The 23,135-nt window shown below is 37.9% G+C and overlaps 1 protein-coding gene across 10 annotated transcripts in view; it reads left to right on the plus strand.

Annotated features, from left to right (window-relative positions):
* Positions 1 to 1,208: 1,208 nt before the first annotated feature.
* Positions 1,209 to 23,135, plus strand: part of LRRC2 (leucine rich repeat containing 2) — a 72,274-nt gene continuing 50,347 nt past the window's right edge. The window contains exons 1-6 of one of the 10 annotated variants that reach the window (XM_076362584.1): positions 1,209 to 1,341; positions 1,966 to 2,103; positions 10,873 to 10,977; positions 11,130 to 11,265; positions 11,409 to 11,554; positions 21,488 to 21,695. In XM_076362584.1, the coding sequence (XP_076218699.1) occupies positions 11,430 to 11,554; positions 21,488 to 21,695 (333 nt within the window). In that variant the 5' untranslated portion in view covers positions 1,209 to 1,341; positions 1,966 to 2,103; positions 10,873 to 10,977; positions 11,130 to 11,265; positions 11,409 to 11,429. Of the gene's footprint in view, positions 1,342 to 1,965; positions 2,104 to 10,872; positions 10,978 to 11,129; positions 11,266 to 11,408; positions 11,555 to 21,487; positions 21,696 to 23,135 lie in introns of those variants that run through there. The other 9 variants (XM_076362581.1, XM_076362583.1, XM_076362588.1 and 6 more) reach the window with 9 other exon arrangements.

A 23,135-nucleotide genomic window follows, 5' to 3' on the forward strand; every position in this document is an offset into this window, starting at 1 on the left:
TGAAAAAGATCAAAGTGAAACCTGATATTATCTCCTTCAGGCTTGAAGACAAAATTGAATGTTTAAATCCGCAGTTCGTGGTTTTCCCTGATTTTCCCGTTCCATTGGTACCAATGTGATGTGATTTCAGTGAGGGCACTGAAAACACAGCAACGTAGAACTAGTATCTGAAGTTTCAGCCAAGCCCAGCTGCTGTAATTAATGCTTGTTATTGCTGGCAGTGATGATTAATAAACAGAGATGGTTGAAAAATGCCAGTTCTTTTTTTATCAGAAAATTAAATAATATTTTAATTGAAAAGCTGAATTTAAAAGGAAATTAAATCGAAAGCAGATTTTGGAAATGTTTCTGATGAAAAAAATTATTTTTTGAAAACATCAGACCCAAAACCTTGCACTAAAAGTGCTTTCTTTCTTTCTCTGGTTAGATGTAAATCAGTTATTTTTTGACTAATGAAGATTTTCTAATTAGGAATGAATGGGCTTATTTAATTAAAGGTACAATTAGAAAATTTCAACCATTCATGCTGAATCATCAGGGTTCTTAAGGGCCCTGATGGGCCTCCCTGTCCCTGCCTGCATCTTCCCCCTTCTCCCCACCCCACCCCACCCCGCCCTGACCCTGGGGCCTTCCCTATCTGCCCACGGCCCAGGACCCCACATCAGCCCCCCGGGGTCATCAGCCCCTGCCCCAGCAATGCCAATGTCACAGCAGGGATGGTCTCCAGCTCCCCACAGCCCTGCCCTTCTGGGCCACAGGGCAACATTAACAGCAAGCGGGAATACCACCATTAATACCAAACAGCGGGCATAAAAAAAGTGAGCCACCATCAGCAAGTAAAAGCAGAATTTGCTGTAAATCACTCATGGCCACTTCACGGCGAGTGTCTGCGTGCATGTGTGTCTATTTATCTCTCGCACTTGCAAGGATGTGGGGAGGAAGAGACAGTCCATACCAGAGGAAGGCAGACTATGTTTATTTTTTTTTATTCTCCTTGCTCTTTTCCAAGGAAAATACATAAGCATGAGTAACATTAGCTCTGTCACACCTTCCTTGGTGCAAATGAGATGCTGCCCTAATGCTGTTGTTTCTCGTCCTGTGTTGAGTCATGCAGTGTAGATACTTTATCTTGCCCATGTCTCTGCTGTAAAACCACAGATCATGTTATCACTTTACAAATATAGCACATTAGTACATCTGGAAGGCTAGTCACGCCGTGAGGTTCAAACAGGTCTGGCTGGCCATGAGCTATGCTGCTGCTATAAACAACCTCAGTGTCCCAAATTGAATAACCGCAGAGCACACTCGGGAGCTCTGGACACTCGTGTTCTTTAGTAGCAGGTAAGTGACAGTTTTGCTGATTATTGTGTTTCTTCCGCTGTGTAGGGTCGAGGTGGGAAATGGCAGGGAAAGTGAGAAGTTGTTATCAGGTTTTCGTTGCTGCTACCGTGCTGTGGATTTTTAAATGCTAATGTATATGGAAAAAATAGCTGAAACACGGAGCATTACTCCAAAGTGGTGTGTTTGCTGGATACCTTTAAAAATAGTAACATTCACCCCATATATAATTCCTCTAAGTAGATTTACACTTGTGACAAATCCAAACTTTGTAATTTAGGAAAGCTTTCAAGACTCACTCCGTGACTCAGTTGTAATAAACCCTTGCTGTTACATCTCAAGGACATATGCTGGTGTGAGAATTATTTTCAATAAAAAAATGGTTGGAGAGGTTGGTCATTTATCCTTTTTGTCTGTCAAAATTTAGAGTGGAATTTAAAAAGAGTTATAGAACTTCAGTTTCTGAAGGCCAGTTACAGCTAATCTAACTGGTATAGGAAATCTAGCCTGCTAAATCTTTTGTGAACAAAGCCTATCATTTAAAGTCAAATATTATCATTATTGTTGTTGTTGTCGCTACCATAAGTATTTATATGCTATCACATGTTACTTTCTGTTGGCTAAAAGGTACTGAACAGCTGTCTTCCTCTCAATAGTAGTTAACTGAGCACCATTTCAAGGATCAGTGATGGATGATAATGCCCATTAGCCAAAGAAGTAGATCCTACCAAAGACTTGAATCACTTTGCTCTTCTCAGACAGAAGGTGAGCGTAGAGAATTATTCCAAGGAGGATGTCCAGCTGTCCATGCCACCTGTGTCTCCTATCCACAGGCATGGGAAGGTTTTGTGGGAAAGGCTAAAGACACAGCTGTGGTGAAGGAAGAGAGCTGATAAAATACAGCTGCCACCTCATGACTGCGTGGTGGGGTTTGGACAATTTGAGCTAAAATAACTTGGCAGCTGGAGTAGTTGAAAGCAGCATCTTCTCTTGCTTATCTAAATTGTCTGCCATATCTTCTTAAATCACAGAATTTGACTGCTTAGGAACTGGCTGTAAGCATTTTACTCACTATATGAGTAAAATGATCTTGTATCTAACACTGGAAATAGGACTAAAAGGCTTGATGCCATAGGTCAGACATAGGTTTTTGCTCTCCTTCTGCAGTAAAGGAAGATGCAGGTGATAGGATTGGATTCTTAGATCAATGCATGGAAAACAGACCCCTGGGAGCAAGAAGAAATGATCAAAATTTTGAGGGTCTTTGGCTAGTCTTAATTAGGACAGGGAGCCTATAAAAACATTTATGATGCTGTCATCCACATAGATAACTTCAGAGGCTGGACCCTGTACACGAAAGGTAATGGTAGTAGCTGCACTTCCTGGGGATGGTCCATGTCCATTAACCTTAAGACAAATGAGAATAAATCAATGAAAAGTTGTGCTAAAAAAGTGGATGGCATAAAACAGGACTGAGAAACCTGAGATTGTAATTTTATGCTTAATTAAGATGATCTAGTTGTATATGAAAACCTCTATGTTCTGTTCAGTGGCACTGAGTGTAATTTTATTTGCCATGGGTCTTTGTATGAGTAGTTGAGTGGGGTCTCTCTGATAAATTCTTAGCTCACGCTCTAGCTTTCCCAGGACTCTGTTGTCTACTACCTAAGACAATAGTTTTTACCTTCTGACTACAGCTACATTAATAGATTCAACCACCTTTAACAATAAGTAATACACTTTTGATCTTACTGTTTTTCATTTGACAAGAAACAGCCTTAAAATACATGCCCATTTCAAATACATCAGCCCTCTCTCAATCTTATGAGAATTAGCCCTCTCTTCAGCAATGCCCAGTGAAAAAAAAAAAAGGATTTTTGTCACAGACATCAGTCCAATGTTTCATTATCTTCATTGTCAGTGGAAGAATCGCTTTGAATAATTAGTCAGCTCACTGAAGTGCTGGGGGAATACATCTGTAATAAATCCCCTTGCATATGTAACATCTATCATGCTTGATGGCAGACATATTAGTGCTACAAGAGTTGAGGAAGTATAAGGAATATTGTAGTTCAGCTGCTAATTAATCCATAATTAAAGACCTAATTAATGAATAACCCTGTGAAAAATTATCTAAAAATCAAGATGTGAAGACTGCAGTGATAAAGAGGAATCTTGTTTGTGGGACTGGTTAATTTACATCTAGAATAGGAACTGATTAATGAAAACTGTCAGTAAGACATTGTGCTCCAGCACTGGACAAAGAGAAGTACACACATAAAAATGTGTGGAAACCAAGCTCAGCCTTTATATATCTATACTTACATATCTTTTTATTTTTATGATGTTCATAGTTATTTCTACCTGAAGTATAAGGAGTAGGTTAAGAAAAGACATATTTGCTCTCTTAGCTGTGGTATGTAGACAATGCAAAAGTTATTTATTTGTGTGTGAAAGAGGCTAATGTCAAATTCTGTTCTTAAATGCCTTTTTTATGAAATAGCTAAAGCAGAAAACTCAAAAAGAACTTGATTCATCAGAGCATTCAGGATTAATCCCCGTGATATATGCAAGGACACTAATTTCTGAAATTAACTTCAGTGAAAGCTGGACTAATTAATAGCTTGAAAGTGTCACTGTCTGTGTTTGTTTATCTAGGATCCGGCTGGCTGAGACTGTGCTCTTGAAAGAGCAGGAGGGAACATTACAAACTCCCAAAACATCTGGGCTCGTGTCCAGGTGTCAGAACTGTTTTCTCCAGCCCTGGAGCAGATTGTCCCTTTCCTCTTCTATTTATTCTGCAGTGCAGCTGCATTTGCTGGATCTCTGTGGACCCAGGCCTTCAGGGGGGCACCTGCTGTGATCCATAACATTGCCCTGCCCATGTGCTCCCCAGAACCCAGCCATCACATGCGTGCATATATGATCTGAAGAACAATCTAACTTGGATCTCCGACCCGAAACTCTGACTGTCAAATCTGCACATTCGGCAAGTCTAGCGACAGATAAACCAGCCAAACTAGCAGGGAGAATAATTCCCTGCTGGTGTAGAACAACAAGATATTGTTACTGACAGCAAGACTAGATAGGGAAGAGCAGCTTCCTGCTTTGCAGTCCTCCCCCACTCCCCAAGTGGCACAAGGAAACACTACCCCACTTACGAGCTGTGCACAGTTAGCACAATATGGTTGTATACTATGAACGTTGTCACCATTTCTATTGCTCTTTCAATCACAGCATGTTTCTGTAATTTAATCTTTCCTTGATAACACAAAAAATGTGTTCAGTTGCTATCCAAATGTCAGGTTTCCTTTGAATAATTTAAAGACTTGTGAGAGAAATGACTTGATCATTCTGAAGCACAGTGTGAGTGAGCTTATTTCCTAAGAAATTATTTGCAGGATTGGTAGGAAATATGTTCACTCACATTTTCCCCTATGTAATCCTGCCAGTAATATTCATAAGATTGCAGCAGATCTCCCACAGTGATTATCTGAAAGAAAAAGGACCCAAGTGAACAAGGCTGTTAAACAAATTGAAGAAACCAAACATTAATAATTTGGTAACTCATGTAAAGCAGCAAAGGAAAGTATACACAGTGCTGTTATTGAGGGCAACCAGGCACCATACGAACACAGGAGGGCTCTAACAGAGACTAATATTGGCTGTATCTGTAGTATCAAAACTATGTTGGACATCTTCCAGACTCAAGAGACGACACAGGTCTTGTTCTACAGAATACACTGCGCACAGGCAAGTTGGCCAGCATTAACACTGATGCCAGCTATGTTCAGAGGAGGCTAGACTGTAGTATAATAAAGCAAATATAATTTTGGCTTATGACTGGCTGTATTCAACCCACTCCAGACAAGAGAGAGATAAGGTTGGTAAACAGGGAGGAGCCATAGAACAGTTGGTACAGTTATTCCTGGAAGGCCACACAGTCATCATATCCAAGAACACTTTTCCCCTCTGCTCCACTACTTTCCTTTCCAAAGAAGACCTTGCCTTGTCCTTAATTTTTTGTAGTATGCTCCTCAGTGCATCTATACATTGATATATCTCAGATGCTGCGATGAGTGCGGAAAGGCTGCAAACTGTTCATTCAATGAAGCTGCTGATTTAAAGAGCACTTATTCTCTGTGGAAGGTCTTCTGTCTGGAATTCAGTGTTACTTTTAGCTTATGTATCCTTAAACAGTTTGCTTCTCAAAGATCAGGCAGACCATGGCATCTTGTGATGCAAGCACAGGTAATTGAGATGAAACTCCTTCAGCATTAACCAGCAGGAGCTGCCAAAAGGCAATCCCATTTTAAAACCCAGTTGCCTGAGTGTTCCTCCATATGTGAGGTTGGTTACACTTCCAGATGTATTGCAAGTCATCATTTCCTCCTTTTTAATAAGCTCAGGGGAAAAAAAAAAAAAAAAAAAAGAGTCAAATGCCTGCTCTGGGTTCAGAGGCCAAGTGGGAACAAATGCAAGTAAGTGGTCATGAGATCACTGGCTGCTGTCAAAGATGGCTGTGGAAACATCTGGCAGGTCTGTGGCAGAGCTGTAAACAAGGGGTGGAGATACCAGTAGCTGAAGGGAGCAAGGGCATTTAAGGGGTAGCATACTAAATCTCTCCAGTTTTACTGGTGAGTTGACATGTTCTGAAGTATGCACATCTTTGTAGCAACAACATGAATAACAATAAATAGAAAATAATAAAGATTAGAGTCATTACAAGGCAGATATCTTCTTTTCCATTCTGTATTTTTTCAACACCTTACTGAATGGATTCTGGTCTAGAGCTCCTGGGTACCCCTACTATTTAAAGAAGAAAGTCTGAAGTAGGTGCTAGAGAACTGTCTGCGTACCTTTAGGTGAATTTATACAATAAAATAAAATAAATGATAATACAAAAGATAAAATAAAAATAATCCATGCAGATACTTAAGCAGATGCTTTTACTATCAATAATATTTGGCATTAATGTTGTATAATTTAAATGAAAACCTATGATGAGTATCATCACTAAGATTTTGCTTTTTTGCCACCTAATCCTCCAAATGCTTAAAAGTGTCAATATCCTTACACACATAAGGACTGTGTTTGATTTTAATAGGCCTACTTATACGTACAGTTAAATGAATAAAATTTTTGCAAGATCATAAAGGAATGGTGCTGTCCTCTTTTTCAGACCAGAAATCTCACAGAAGTGTCTGTAAAAGCATTTGTTCTGTTCCATGCATGCAGGGATAGGTCATGGCAATCAGAGACCTAAAACCCAATATTGATAGCAAAAGAGTGCTCTTATGTGAGCAAGCGCTTCTCACCTCAGCTGGCCCAGAGGGGTGGTGGATTATTAAATTCACATGGAAAGAAGTAAAGATGGGTTTCAGTGTTGAGATGGGGCCTGCAGTAGGGCAAGCCTGAGACAGCTGTTCAGGAGGGGGGCCTGGTAAGGTCCTCTAGTGAAGGCACAGGGCTCTGGAATGGTGAAATTGAGAAAAGTTTGTAGGTCATAGTATCTGGGACTGAAAGTACAGCCCTGAGAGGAGAAATACGAGTTTGTGGTTTAGCACGTAGAGAGGGGAAATGCTAGTTATAAGGATTTTTGTGAGTCCCTTATTGATGAAAATTGGGACAAGGTTGCAGATGACCTAGCCTGCTCGTTGAGGAAGAGATGTTGTAAAAGCCATGGTGTTCAAAAGGATTTTTTTTTTTTCAAAGATAAGTGTTATTTTTTTCTTCTTCCTCTTCTTAAGAAAAGTATAAAGAGAGGGAAGGAGTGAAGCAAAGGGAAACTTCTTTCCTCTGCTATTAGTACAAGTCTCTCTGGTTAGAAAATCTAGTATCACTTTGCCAAATAATGCAAATGCTTATTATCAAAAAAGCTCTTTTTTATTTTAAAACTAATTACTTAAAATATATGTTACTTAAAAATATTGCCATAAGTGTATGTGTAGCTGCTTATGGAGGGAAAATCTTGCAATCATTAAAAAAAGAAATGTATCCTGAATGGCCAGCTTTGTCTCTGAGCTAACGATTACAAGAAAGATAAGAAATCAGACTGACTTCCCTGTATGTTGCCTTTTAAGGACATTGATTAAGGCCTTGTAGATTACTTCTTGGGAGGTGTAAATGGCTGGGGATAACATTATTCTCTTCCATAGACACACACAGAGAAGTATTTTCTCCACAAGTGATTCTCTTGTAAATGACATCTTTGCCTTCTCTTTATGTTCCTGAATCTCTTTTCCCCTGGAAAGCACTGTGCTTTCATTATCATACATTACTGAAGAGCCTTGCTTTTGTGATCTACCTCACTAATAACTTGTAATACTGAATGAATGTTATAATCATGCATCATCTAAGAAAGGTGTGCTGATGATCCACAGCAATTTAGATGTAGATGTCACTCAAGGAAGATGTCATTAAGCTGCAAACTCAGTGTAGTTATGAAGTAGGGCCTTGCAGATGCAGGTGATGGTTGCTTTTGTGGTCAGGACTTGTTATTAATGAAAGCAAGGTTGCCTTTTTGTTGGGTGAGAAATAACTTGAGTATGGTTTTTGTTTTTCTCTTACTGCTGTATTAGTGGGTCGGGTAATCCTCACAAGTATGACCAAAGCTTGTCCTTAATGAGCATGTGTAAGTATGGGGTGTGAAAGCAGCAATGCTGAATTACAAAAGGATGGGGAAATTGGAAGAGGAAGGGGGCTGAAGTACGTGTAGCTTTGGGTGAATACCCATGTGACTGCTTTGAGCAGGGCAGTTGGACTAGGTGACCTCCAGAGGTCCTTTCTAACCTCACTGGTTCTGTGATTTCTGACAATGGTTAAAATGCTAATAGTGATTACCTGTGAAGAGCCTAAGTATGGGAGGGAACACAGGTGTGGAATGCCAGTTGAAGGGAAGCAGTTAGAAAGTCTATAATAAGGCATTTCTCTACACAAATGTAACTTCCCACCTGTGACTAATAGATGATAGTTTGGGTTTTCTTGTGCAGGCCTAACCTGATGATTGGAAGAAAGCAACTGCTGTATGTAAACTTGAACAGGTATGTTCAAGCCCTATGTATTTCTAGAAATGTAAATTATTATCGGTAGTTGCTGCTTCTGTTACAAATTCTTGCCATGCTTGAGTAAGCACCCTGAAGAACCTATACTTAGGATCAGATAAGTCTAGTTTCTGCCAGCTTGCCAGGCTCTCTTTTCTGGGCAACATCTCATCATCAAGACAATGATGGCGTCTGAACTTTGGGAAATATACATTCTGCCATCACGCTTGATACTTCATGCCCATTTTTCGGACTAGGATATGGGGTAAAGCAACAGCCCCGTGAAGGCTGTTGAGTCACCTTTTTGGAGTTGTAGATAGCAACAAAATTTCACGTTTGTCCTGATGAATATTTCTAAAGCCTTTGCCTCCCTGTGATCTGATCAGGATTTGTGGCTTTGGTCCTTCTGAAGAGATTAGTACTGAGGAGTTATGATGGAACCTCTCATCTCCCACCCATGTTCTTCCTCTGCTTGGTTTTCCCATTGAAGAAAAACCCCGATGCATTGCAGCCTAAACCAATATGTGGATAAAAGCTGTATGAACTTTTCCAACCTGAGTGTCTAATAAATCAGTGTCTCAATAAAGAACAGATGACTTAACCTGGGAGACAGGAAGGTGGGGAACAAGTCAAGGAAATAGAGTACTTTCACAGTTTATTCAGACTTTGTGTTGATTAAGGCCATCTAGTTCCAACAGAGGTCAAGTGTCCAGCTGCCACTTCACTGTCTCTCAGCAATTCAGCTCCTGCAATAGCCCTTCTACCAAAACACACTGCTATGAATTGGTCTATTAAAATGAATTAGATCCTGCAGAGTGACTGCTGGTCTGCAGCTACTCTGAGAGGGAAGTCCTTGTCACTGTGTTTCTTGATTTGGGCAGCAGAGGAGAATGTTTTATTTTATGTGGTAAACAGTTTCCTGTAAATTATTAGTGAATACGTTTTAGAAGGGTGCGGCTGATTACAGACAAACCTTTCCACTGAGAATAAGGTCACCATTCTCGTTACACTGCTATTAATGGGGTTTTGACTTGGCTGTTGTCAGCAGTCTGTTCCAGATAGGTTGGGAACTATTTTTGCCTCATTGTTAGTGCTCATAAAGATAAACAAGCACTGGGAGCAGCTTTATGAACAGCAAAGATAGCAGTTTATATAAACATCCTAAGACACAGAAGACTATGTCATAGAAAAATATTGGTCTCTGACCAGTCTTTGTGCCAGTACTTGGAGGTATTTTTAAGGGTGTTTCTTACTGAGATGACAAATAAGGTGGACAGGTAGGAACCTTTCCTCTTGGTGTACCTATGCATAATCCTTTTTAGTCCATGCTGTGCATTTTCTAGAGGACATGAGGGTGTTTTGCTGGCTCAGAAGAAATTATTCCTTTACGTGTAACATACCACAGAGAGATGTATAGGTGAAAGGGGGTGAAAGAGAAAAGGGACAGTTACAAAGCTACAAGAGGAAAAAAGCAGAGGGGAGAATAATTTCCCCTTCCTCCTCAGTATTATAGCAGAAGGACAGATATTAAATAGCCCCAGCTGAAGGATGTGGATCTTGGAAAAAATGATCACAGTAAGGTTTGAGGAAAAAGTAATAGATACAAGCTTGAAAACATCCAGTAAAGGACATGCAGATTGCTTTATAAATGATCAGTAGATGGTCCAGCAGGGTTTTCTTCTTTCCTTTATTTTTTTTTTTAAGCTTATGAATGGTATAATAAATGTGTTATCTAATGAAACCTCAAGCAAAGTTTAAATAACTGATTTTCCCTTTCTCTGCTTTTATCTTGGTAGAAGCAATTATTTTTAAAAGGCTTCTAACTTCTGTTGTATAAGACTTGTTTGCAGTGGTTCAGCAAACCATTTTATAAAGAAGTAAGCATGATGGAAGTCCTCTGTAGACAATCTAGCTGCATTTCATGAAAACCAGTGTATTGTGATGATGGTACGCTTACCAGTGACTCCAAGCAAGAGAGTACAGTTTTACCTATTTTATCAAGATTTGTATCTGCACTTGTGTTAGTGATTTAGTAGCTGATTTGTTTCCTTTGTTGGTACTGAACCATTGCTACAGTTTAGTAAGGAACACCATGTTGCCAGTCAGCCTGTATTTCACAAGATGTAAATCTGAGGTCTTAATTTCTTGTGGTTGTTAAAGATATTACAGAGTGGTTTTTTCCTTGAGTAAAAAGAAGGTAGCGTTCATATTGGGTCAAGCTCAAGCATCATGCCTGCTAAAGGGAATGAGAGCCTTGTCACGGACTTCAGTAGGGGCAAGGTTCCTGCAAGAAGTTTCTGTGCTTTTAACTGAATATGGAATGCTTGGCGAGTTAGGGTCCAGTTCAGCTCAGTTCTTAACTGCACATACATTGATACCAAGCCTTCAATTGTTGGAAGGTAATTCTACACATACTAATAAATGGGGAACATATGTTCACATACCCTTCATCTTATCTCTGCCTTAGGTAAGCTTTCATTGTATGTTACAGGGCTGGTCTTTCAATGCCTTTCACAGATAAGCACCTACTTGTGCAAACACTGGAAATTCCCAAACTCCTCTGGAACAGGATAGCTTGGGCGCATAAAGATCAATGGTGAGAACCCAAGATGAAGTGCTTTTGCATGATTTACAATGAATAAATTCTTTATGAGCTCTCATTTTAATATTAGTTACATGAATTGTTAAAATTACAAAGCCTTTTAATTTTCATCAGTGTTACTTAATCAAATTAGTATTTCTTTACAGCTGTGTCTTTATCTTGGAAAGGGAAAACTGCAAGGAATACAAAAAATTCAACATTTAGCGGTTGCCACAGATTTTATGTAGAAGTCAATTGTATGCTACGTTGACTACTGCAAGCACAAAACCCTAGACAAATTAGGTAAGATGGAAAGTATACTATGTTAATATTTCTTATAACTTCAGCTTTTTTCCCCAGATAATTGTAATGAAACATGATCGTTTAGTTCCTTATTTTTCTCATTATTTCTTTTCTGAAGTGTTCATGATGGCTTGTTCTTGCAGGAGAAGTTTAATGTCGACAATATGGGGCATCAGGTGATAATATTTGACTTTTCTCTCATAAGAGGACTGTGGGAAACTCGAGTTAAGAAGAACAAAGAACGTCAGCGGAAAGAGAAAGAAAGATTAGAAAAAAGCTCTTTGGAGAAGTAAGCCAGCTTTTCTGCTGTTCTTTTTAACTGAATCCATTATTATTATTCACTAACACTGCCATATACTAAGCATTATCAGATGATTCAAATTTTTTTTGGGGGGGTTGATTTCAATGATTTCTTGCCTCCTTTCCTCAGATGCTTGTAAGAGAAATGCAACACAAACTGTGCTTGTATTTCATTAGTCCCTGCTCTTTCCTATGTAAATTTTGATTTACTAATGGTGTATTTTATTGTCTACTGTGTAGATTTAATCTGAAGAGAAAAGCAACACATTTTGTACCTTTCTGTTGCTTATATGCTATATAAAAGTATGGCTTTTTATTATGGAATTTATGAAAACATGCTCATAAAATTCAGTACTAAGAAATACTTTAATTTTTTTTTTGTTGAGTTGACAGGAGAAACAAAAGGAATTAAATAAATGGACACATACAATTACTTCTGAATAAGAGAGAGAGTATAGAATAAAAGAAGTATCAGAGGATTTTTTTCTTGTTCAAATATTAAAGAGAGCCTTGATTATAATGCTTACACCCACTAATCATGTTATTGTTTTTATTATATTTAATTTATGGTTTCTTTAAGCAATATTTTGGTTTCTTTATGTTCACTCCCACTAGAGACAGTGAAATATTATACTGTGCTGGCAATGTTGGAAACATATGACTTATCATTTTTCTCCTCTGAGAAGAGAACAAAACAATAAAAACCACTTTCTGCTTTAAAAATGAAATGCACAGGGTTAAACAGTGCCCTTGTTTTAGAGCATCATTGCATCAAACCTTTGTGTGGTGTTTTGGCTGTCTCAGGAGACCCCCACTCACAGATTCTCACTGCCAGTGCAGCTACACTGACAACAGAGCAGCTGGGCTAAGAGGAGACCAGGGTAATACAGAGTCTGACTGCCCTTTCTGCAAGACCTTTCTCTTCAAAACATCCATAGTTGCAGTCTTGGTTCTCCTGTCTCACCCAAAGCCTGCATTAAAAACCATAATCCTAACAAAAAAAAAAAAAAGCAAAATGAAGCTCGTCCTTCAGATTAAATTCTCTAGCAAGGATAAGCTTTCTTTTTGGTATGAGCTGACGGATAGAAAAAGTTTGCTGTTCTGAGTGTTACCCTTATGGTGGAAAAGAGAAATGAAAGGGTTTGGGATGAAAATCAATCAAACCTTATTTCTGTCCTGGATGCTACATTAAGACGTGGCTTTGTGCAATTCTAATGCGGATAAAGCAGATGACTCTCTACTGTTGTCTATGTCAGTTAGTGGCTCTTGGGGTGCCACTGCAGCCTTCTTCATAAAAAGAATATTATGACTAGGAATCCACACCCGTAGCTTCTAAAGGAGCATGGTGAAAGGTCAGTCCCAATGTAGACCTAAATGTCAACATCCCCCTGCCACATTTTGTTTGTTTTTTGTTTTTTTTTTTTTTGTGGTGCAGAAGAGAACTTCTGAGTTCACTAGTACAAAAGCATACCAGAAATGCCAGGCATGGGCAACTTCTGTATGGAAGAGGGAAAGACAGTAACCTTATGTGCTCTGAGGTAGCTAACCAGCTCCCATGTTTTTTGTCAGTAGCATACGTTAAGCCTTATTTCTTACTGTGACTTGTGTTTTCCATAAAACCAATACATTCTGCTTGCCGTTTCTGCCTGTGGTTATTTGTCTGTAGCCACCCCTCCAGCTGAAAGAGTGGAGCTTGACCACCTGTTCTGCTCTTTTCCACTAATGAGGTCCAAAGTCATTCTGTTATCTTCCTGCACCAAATGGAGATGGGGAATTTGGGATATGATGCAGAGAAGTAAAAGGTTCCAAGTTCACTTTCAGCATTCACAAAGGATTTTTTTTTTCTTCCTTTAGCTTGCAATTTGCATACGGTACTTTGTCTTGTTGCACGTCTTCGTGCAATCACATTGCTTTCCAGTTAGTCCTACTTCTTTAGAGCTCCTGGAAAAAAGAAGGAAATACATCAGACTTTGTTTCCTGAATGTGAGTGATCAGTATTTCACCCACTGAAATGAATGGCAAAGTTCACGTTCATTCTTATGATGCAGGCCTCATAGAGTGGATAAAGCTGGTAGAACAATGGTCAAAGTCATAAAAATATTGGCAATAAAATGCAAAATTCAGTTAAAAGAAAAATCCTCTTTGTTTTATGAGGTGTGCAGTGACCACTGGCCTTTAGGTTCTAAAGGTCAGATCACAAGTTATTTCTTAGATGCTTTTCAGTGCTTCCAAAGGTTGGGCCAAAAATAAGAAAAGATTTTGCTTGTTGCTAGCTCAAAAGTATAGATAAAATTGTAATTATAGTTAAATGCTTAATAGAAATAATGTTTCACTGTAGAAATACATTTAATTATTTTAGGGAGTTCCGTGTGTGACCAAATTCTGGTATTCTACTCAGAGACTAAAATTTTACCACTGTCAGGTAGGTCCACTGAAATCAATGTGAGTACTTATTGTCAAGTCACAGTAAGGAAGTATTTTGGAAAGGATTGTGACCCAAAATGGTAATTCCAAAAAGACATTCAAAGAAGGCAGTTTCCCAAATTGAGGACTGGATTCTAGCATTTAAGATTCTAGGTATTTATTTTTGCCAGCAGCCAGGGTGAATTCCCAAGTAGCGCTGAAATTAATAGAGTTTCTCTGCAAATATACTTGTGTAACAGATGAGTTTGGAATCTGGCCTGCTGAGGCTGCTTTGCTTTTTTTTTTTTTAAATAAAATCCAGTTTTTCTCAAAGATGTTACAATTCACTAATGCCCTTGAGATTGTGCAGTTCCTTATCAGCCGCGTTGCTATGTAAAATGACCTGATAATTTGTAGTGAAGTGTAGTATGTATTATTTGAGGAAAAACTCCCAATTAACCTCTAGGGAACTTTGCTTGCCTTGGGGCAAGGTAATTTAGTTCATGCAGGCTCTGTAAGCAGTCATACGTAAGACATTTCTCATTTTTGACTGAAGATTTTCTAAGAAGAAAACCTCACAAATAAACGCAAAGCTTGAACTGTGTTTGCATTAATGGTGAGGTCTTGTAAAGATTTGGGGAATTTACAGGTCTAGAACAGATGTTTAAGCAGCTGGCCAGTGAAAGCTGATTCTGGAGAACAGCCTACTGAGAATATTGTGAGAGGCTCATATCTCACTCTCTGAGACACTTTGGGTGGAGTTAATCCAGTCCTCTGTTTCCCCTTTGGTTTTGTGGGACTGCAGAACTATGGCAGTTTAAGGAACCCCTACTTCTGGGGCGCACATATAAACCAGCAACTGAGTATAAAAGAAAAAGAAACAGAACAGTGTTGTGCAGGAGTAATTTCATTTTACTTCATGTCCTTAATCCCATCAGACAAGCCCGTTCTAAATCTCCCATAGGATATGAAACATGAACTGTTACAGAAAATGTGCACTGTTCCGTGGTTATCTACATGTTTATGAAGGTCCATATTATGGAAAGACATTTGTGTTTATAGCATTGTTTTATATTTCATCTTCTAGATTCTGGTAGTGGTGAACAATCTTATATTATACCATGAAATCCTGAATGCTGTCAGACTAACTTGATGTGGTATGATGATTTTCCTCGTTAATTTTTCCTTTCTACTTGTCATTTTTTTTGAAAGGGAATGAGAGTGAAAGTTTACAGTTAGATTTTTTTTTGAGAGATTGCAACATGTCTGTTGTCTTCTGTGTGAAAAGCAGGAAAGGTAAAAATTGAAGGCTGACAAATTAAGCACTCAAGTGAGGAAATGCCAGAGCTGTTTGCCCAGATTAACTATCTAAATCTTTGCTGTGAAATGGTACAGCCTCCCCTGTCCACCAACCAAACACGCAGCAAAGATAACAGTTTGTTCAGCCATCTTTTCAAAAAATTTCCACTCAAGGTCTGGGTAACTAAATGTGCATGTATTACTTTTCTGAGCTATGCACTTCCTGAATGTTAAAAGTCAAAAGAAAACTTTCGCTTTACAGGCAGACAATGACTTTTTTCCCTGAGAGGTTATGTGTTTGTTTAATAAAATATATTTGTCTCTGTCTCTCTGCCAAAATGCAGTGTTATAACTCTATTTGTACCTGAACTAATATTTTATTTGTGATGTTTATCTTTATTCTCCCACTCAATTCAGAAATTTTTCTAAGCAAGACAAAACTCAAGCTGGGAGTCCTTAGCCCCAAACACAAATTATAGGCAACAAGTTGGGAGTGGATTTGCAGCACTAATAACCACTTAAGTTATTTGCCTTTGTTCTTAGGCACTTGTGCATATGGACCTTGCATTTAATATAGCGCACGCAAATGGGTTGAAAGATAAAAGCTGCTGTTCAGCCACAATCCTTTACAACCCATGGAAGAGCCTGGCAGAGGGACTGAAATTAAATTAATCCAATTTAATTTGAAGCAAATGTTACCTGTCTATCAGAAATATTAGTCTGGGCTGAGCTCTAGTTTAACTGTACTGCTTTTATAAAAATTCCATGAGATTATTTAATTATCCTGTGTGGCTAGTGATTCTGATTTAAACATCACCCAGGAGTACTAAACTGGTTTCACCATGTAGTGTCCTGGCTATTGCTTCCATCCTAATTTAGAGGAAACAGTGCCATCTAATGAAACTTCCTTTCTTTACCTAAGAAGCATAACTTTTCCTCAAGACCTCCTAATCAGACATTGAGCAGTGGGTAACTGCAGAAGGAAGAACCATTCAAAGAAATACTGGGATGGCTCTGAAATCCTTACTAATGCAAACTTCTTGTTTTCCAAGCTGGTTGCTCCTTTGAAGGGTCCAATCATTGAATTTATTGTACAGTAATTCTTTGCATCAGGTTGATTAGATTCATGATTTTGTTGGAAAATCTAAAATGCCAACCAAGGAACTCCCATATTCTCAAAACAAAATATTTATAATAAAAAATGTTAATTATATGTTGTTAAATCTCTTTGCTGCAGATATACTCCAATAGTGAAGTAATGTTTGGGGAATGATTACCTGAAGACAAGTTCAGCACTAACCAAAATGGAAATACTTGATTTTTCCATTTCCCTTCTGATCCTGTTTCATATCTATAGTGTATTGTCCTGAAAGCTTACTGAAAAACAGCAACTACAGGAGTAGTTAGAACCTTACTTCCAACTAAGTTGGAACCTTAGATGTCATCAGGGTCCTATGTCCAGAAAAAATATTTTTTTTGTGTTAATACTCCCACTTAAATTAGGCTTAACTTGACTAAAACCCACTTTTTGAATATTGAAAATGGTATTTGTTTCTTTAATCTGACTGCAACTGTTTGATTAAGCTCTAGAGGAAGATCAAAATATTTTATTGCTGAATAGTAATAAAAAGATATCAACTTCAGGAGGGCTGTGATTTTGTAACCAACTCATTTGTTTGTCATCTGTGAAAATGTATTCCTGGAATATCAGGAAACTTTAAAGTGCCAAGACCAGAAATTTAATTTATCTAAAAGTATATTAGCATATTTAAAGGCTGATTTTATTTGTGTGGATATTTTTCTTTTCTCTTTGCCACACTGATTTAGATGCCTTTCCTGTCTTTCCTGAAGATTCATGCAATAGCCTCCAGATATGACAGACGTGGTGGTAATTCTATTTTATTTGAGGATTGTCACCAAAGAAAGCCTTAAAATGGTCTTTATTTTCATAGACATCCTTTAAGAAGTACTGTCATCTCAATTTTTTGACAATGACAGAGCTGAGTGACAACCATGTAGCTTTGGTTTCATCTCAGCTGTAACCTTCAGATTACAGCTTTGTAATCTTTGCTTAATGATACATACTGGCTTGATGTAGGTCGCACCTCCAGGCCAGGAAGGCTCATATTGATTCATTTGGTTAGTGTGTACCTCAAGGGTACAAGCGGGGATTGTAAACTGTTAGACCCTCTGCCCTTGGGATATATCATGTTTTCATTCTGCGATGTACTGAACAAAATTACAGGTTTGTTGCTCTATTATTAGTTCACTTTCCATCTGTTCAAAATGTGCTTGTACATAGTACTTAGCCTGGTGACCATAAGCGGACATTCTTTAAAAGCTTAACAGAGCATATTGCCATCATTTAATCTATGAGTAAAGAAGAAATTTGACACAGGATTTCCACATCAGTGCATGATATCCATGTTGAGTTCCTAATCACATTTAATTTTTAATGCCTGTCTTTCTTCTGAGGTGAATATTTCACTGACTGATTTGGTTAACGTTTTTTGTTATGTGTTTTATTTTATTTGGCTAACAATGTGCCATGACCTCCTGAATTTTGTGTTTTGTACATGTTATCAGTAAAATGTCAGAGGACAGTTTATTCTTTCTTCTTTAATGTAGCTCCCTTCTTTCCATTTTCTATATTCCCTGTTCTGAGAGAGTAAAATTTTAGATCTGAGCCCTCTACTCTTGTGTTCCTGGGGTCTACCTGACAGAGCCAGCACTGAGGTGTAGTAGAGCAGCTCAGTGCCTTACTTTTTATCAAGCGTTAGACTTTTTGACCTCTTCTTTCTGTTTGTTAAGTTTCTAACATTCTTAGAATTTCTACTGCGAGGAACGCATCAGTCGTTTTTTGTGCATGAGTGAAGAGCAATGAATACAAAAAAAGCATCTTGGGGACAAGATTTTTCAGTGCATTGAATTATGCACTGAGACCAAATGTTTATTGCTTTGGTCAAAAATGAAGGAATTGCATGGAAATGAGGGAGCAGTAATGCAGAGTTAAGCTTCACAAAGGGACAGAAAAGCTGTATGTGGAGGGCTGGAGGAGGATGTGAGAGACAGCAGTACAGCAGTGGTAAGTAAAACTAGGACTATTTAGAAATATTTAGAAAATTTTTTAGAAAAAAAGAATGCCAGGGTTTTGGTCCTTTTCAGTTCCTACCTTTTAATGGTTCAGATCCTTTCATTGTTCTCTTCCTTGGGGATTCAATTAACTTCCCTTCCCTCCCCCCCCCCCCCCTTGCCCACTTCACCTCCCACCCACCTCACACATTAATACAGAGCTTTTATAGCTAATTAACTATTCTCACTGGAAGATGAGTTTTGGAAAATAGATGAGTACGTGGTTCAGGCCTGTTTATTTTTCTTATAGTATATGATAGTGTTATTTTCTAGCTTTTCCTAGTGATCTCTTGCTATTGCATTGTCTGCCCTCTGTTGTGCTGGTAGTCTCTCGGGTCCAAATGACAGATTGAATAGGGAAGATCAACACTAAAAATTGAATTGGCTCATGTGTCAAAGCATCTGAAAGAGGTGTTTTAACTTTCATGTCTGCTGGTATGGAAAATTCTGTCATATGAGTGCTTCCAGACTGCAGATGGAGGGGATACCCTTTGGTAAGGCTGCCTAGTGCAACCAGGTACTTGGGTGTCTCTCCCTCTGTAACCAGAAGTATTGGATGCAGCATGTTGAAGGATCATAAAATGCGCTAAGGAGCTGTGTCTGCTCTAACCTATTTTCTTGTCTTTGTTACATCAAGTAGCTTCAGAAAAGATTTTGACATGTTTTGGTTTGGTGGTGGACTCTTCCTTGACTGTACTAGAAGTTTCAGTACCCCTCTAGGGACTCCCTGAGCTGAATGTGTTGCTGGACATGTTTTCTGTCTGTCCAGTCTTTTTCTTCCTAACTAATTTGCATATCACAGCTCACTGTGGTATAAAGCAGTCCACAATTAGACACTGAGAGAAACTGGGAGATTTGCTTCAAATATATATTTTTCTTATTCTCAAGCCTCCTCTATTGACACTTTAAATATCAGAAAGTCCTCCAGATGCCTACTTGTAAAAAGCATACTGAACTCTCTAATGAAAACTGAAGCCACAGATGAGTAACTTTTCTGCAGCTCTCAATAACTTCTTTAACTATTCCTTCACTGCTCCTTTCATATATTGATAAGTTATTGCGCCCATTGTCTCTCTGAGAGGCTTTCTGCTTCTGATACACCAGAAATCCTTTTCCTATTCACTTGTATACCTGCAGTAAGTGACTTCACTTGCTTTTTTCTGTTTTTACATTTAATTTATCAGAGCTTATACTGCCTTCTCATTTCTTCATTTGAACATAAATGCCATTTTATCTTTTTTTATTTTTCTATTTTTGGAAATGAGGGGAGAAAGAGATCCTCATGGTGGCTTTTTTAGAATGTACTTGCTCTGAGGTCGTGCTGTCTTCCTGCAGTCTGCCAGCACTTTACCCAGTGAGCTGCACTTTTAACCAACTTCACTGTTATTTGTAGCTCATCTTCTGAAATATTTGTAGATGTTTTTCCTTATTTTCTCTTTAAAAAGATGTTGCATAGGAATACATTGTGGTCATTATTACAGAAGGGGCTTTCTGTAGTTCCCTGATGACCCATGTATAATGTGCTGCTCCTTGAAACTAAATCAGGTCCTCTTGTGGTCTCTCAGGCTAGCTGCTCTGATAAAGCCACATGTAGTTTCCAAAAGTGTATATTATCTGCAGTGTGTCAATGTGCTGCGTGTATGCTGATAGCTGAAGTCTCCTGCTGTTGCTGTGCTCTCTGCTTTCAAGTCTCTCTAACATCCCCTAAAGTTTCAGTAAGTGCCACAATTTGTGCTGGGCAGTTTACAGCTGTCTCAGTAATACCTTTCCTATTTAGGCATGCAGTTTTGACCCCTAAAGATTTATTTTGATAGCATTGAGTCAAATATGACTATTAAGCTACTCTATCGTATTCCCATAAATATACTCTGCCCTGCAGTTTCTGTCTCATACCTTGCTATGAGTGTCCAAAAATTACTTATTTTCACCAAGTTTGGAAGATCCTTCTTGTACCTAAGTTTGTAAATGATTTCTTGTACGTGACTTAAAACCAGACATTCTGTTTCACGTGCCATTGTTTTAACATCTTAGCATTTTAGAGAAAATACCATGCTTAACTGGGAATATGTGTACAGGTTTTGTTACTTCCTACTTGAACTTTACAAACTTGCATCTGATTCTCTTTCTAGGACATGCCATTTTTTACTTTCTCTAGGGGGCACATTATGCTGAACTTTGTGCCCTTCTTCACCTGTCAGTTTTCTTCAAGTCTTTACCTTAAAATTTCTGCCAGAGGGTGAAGAGCACATAAATGAATCTCATGTACCTCAAGAATCTAGCATTCAAAGCGCGAGATCAGATTTATGATGCAACGGGCTCTGCAGAGTCTTATTTTGGTATAAGGAAGGTTTGCTTCAGTTAATCAACCTGTTCCTTAATTGACTAAGCTGAAATAAATCTCTCTTAAATTAAAGCACGTGCTTTTGGCAATGTTTAATTATATCAAATTGAATTTGCACCTGAAGTTATATGGGTAAAAGTTTGCCCTGGAGATGAGCCTAAAGTTACATTGAAATTGAATCTGAAATTAGTTGGCATGTGATAACTTTGACCTTTACCTCCACCTTCTAAGATGATTGGAAAATAATGTGTAAAAAAAGAAAATAGATCATTATACTTGAACAAGAAAGGGCAGGGGAAAGGGAATATTTCTAACTTCTTACTTTCTAAAATGATTTTTTTCCAACTGAAAAATTTTGCATATATGACCAGGTCCTTGTTTTTGTTTACACATATAACTTGTTCTGTGAGAATGTATTTCCTTCCCTATTGAAATTAAGGACATCATTCATCCTGTTTTCTGTGACAGTGAGCTCAGTCTCCACTTTTCTGTTATTCCTTGGGTGTCATTGTTTTATAGTCAGTAAATGTAATCCCACTCATCTGAAATCTGTATGTAAGTCTAGAACATCTAAGCATGACTCCAGGAATGCCTTTTTTTTTTTTTTTTTTTTTTAAAAAATGGTCAATACATTAGTTGCATAATTATGTTTTGTTAAGTACTTGTGCAAACAAAGATCAAGCTTTAAGACTTATTTGCTATATTGTTTCAGCTGATTCACATAAAGCTTTTTTGGCACTATTTCAGGATAAAACAGGAATGGAATTTCATACTAGAGTGCCGGAAGAAAGGCATTCCTCAATCAAAATACCTCAAGAATGGCTTTGTAGACACTGATGAGAAGATCTTGGACACTTATGGAAAGACTCAACTCCAGAAGAGGCATGCTTTGTCACATGAAACAAATAAGAAAAGAAACAAGTTTATTTTTCAGCTTTCTGGAGAGCAGTGGACGGTAAATATAATGGAAAATATGTTTCTATTGTTAAAGAGTTTGGGTAGCTTAGCGCTGTAACTTTTAATCCCCCAAAACTTTTTTTTTTTGCCAATGCATATGAAATTGATGCTTTTTCACAGTGTTAGAAGTGACAAAAGCATTTCCTATCTTACCCTGAACTAGTGGTTTGGTTTTCAGATATGCTTATTTTAAATTCTCTACTGATACATGTAATTTAGACCTCTCAAAAATTTTGGTATAAGCAATCATATTGCAATAAGGTATCTTTCTCTGAAATTCCCCAATGGATGGAAAGAGATGAAAATAATATACAGCTTTGTTGGCTTGTTGATGTCTTCTACTACTCAGAGATCTGTCTTCTTGCTCTAATGGTGTGATAACATTTTTCTCAAGCTCTGTTCAAATCAAAACTAATATTAGCATCAATCCACAATGGTCTTGCTGAAAAAACCACTTTTTACTTGCAGTTGTGTTTGATGTGAAATAGCAGTTTGGAAGTAAGCTCTGAATTAATGCTGTTTTGAAATTCAGCAAAGGGTGGATTAGAGTTGGTGTGAAGTTTTCTAGAGTTGCTAAAGTTTTGACTGAAATGTATTTTGAATATACACTACTTTATTAATGAGAAAGTGAAATTAGAATTTTGACTTTTGTGTAGTTTATAATTTTGAAATATATTTTTGAGATTTTCATTACAAAAAATGTAAGTTAAAAAGTAAATTGATAAAGTGGATAAATTTTACTAAAACAAATTTTTTGATTGACCTGAAATTTAATTTTGTCCCAGATTTGATCTTGAATATAAAGGCACTTTCTTTTTCAACTTTTGTTTTTTTCTAGCTTTAGTTCTTTTCTGAATAAACATAAAATAGATTAAATTTCTGGAAAATAGAAAACACTGGTTCCCATCCAGCTTTAGTAAGGAGACTATTTCTTCAACTGGTGCCAATCATTCATGTGGTAGGATTGGTTGCTGGAGAGCTATCACATCTCATCTTTCAAGAACTTTGGATATAGAAAATTATATTAAAGCTGTGTAGTCTTATAGTGCACACTTTCCTGTGTTGTAAACTTTGTAGATATGCTAGGAGAAAAAAAAGAGATATTACAGCTTCTTAGACACTGATATAGTAGCAAGTGCAAATATTTTCAGTGCATCAGGGAGCAGAGAGCTGCATAACTAAACTTTTCTGTTGCTTATTCTCTTTTGCCAAACCATTAATGTTTTCCTTTAACACCATAAACAAGGCTTCACATTAGGAGGCAAAATCAAACATACACAATTTGCTCTGCTTTCCAGATCATTTTATTTCAATTTGACATGCTGAAAGACCACATTTAAGAGATATCCGTGTACTGTTATGTACATTATGTCACCTTGAGCAGTACACTCCTAACCACCATGCACTTTCATTCTGTCTCCATATCATATGCTCACTG

The sequence above is a fragment of the Aptenodytes patagonicus genome, chromosome Z (assembly GCF_965638725.1).
Source record: "Aptenodytes patagonicus chromosome Z, bAptPat1.pri.cur, whole genome shotgun sequence".
NCBI lineage: Eukaryota > Metazoa > Chordata > Aves > Sphenisciformes > Spheniscidae > Aptenodytes > Aptenodytes patagonicus.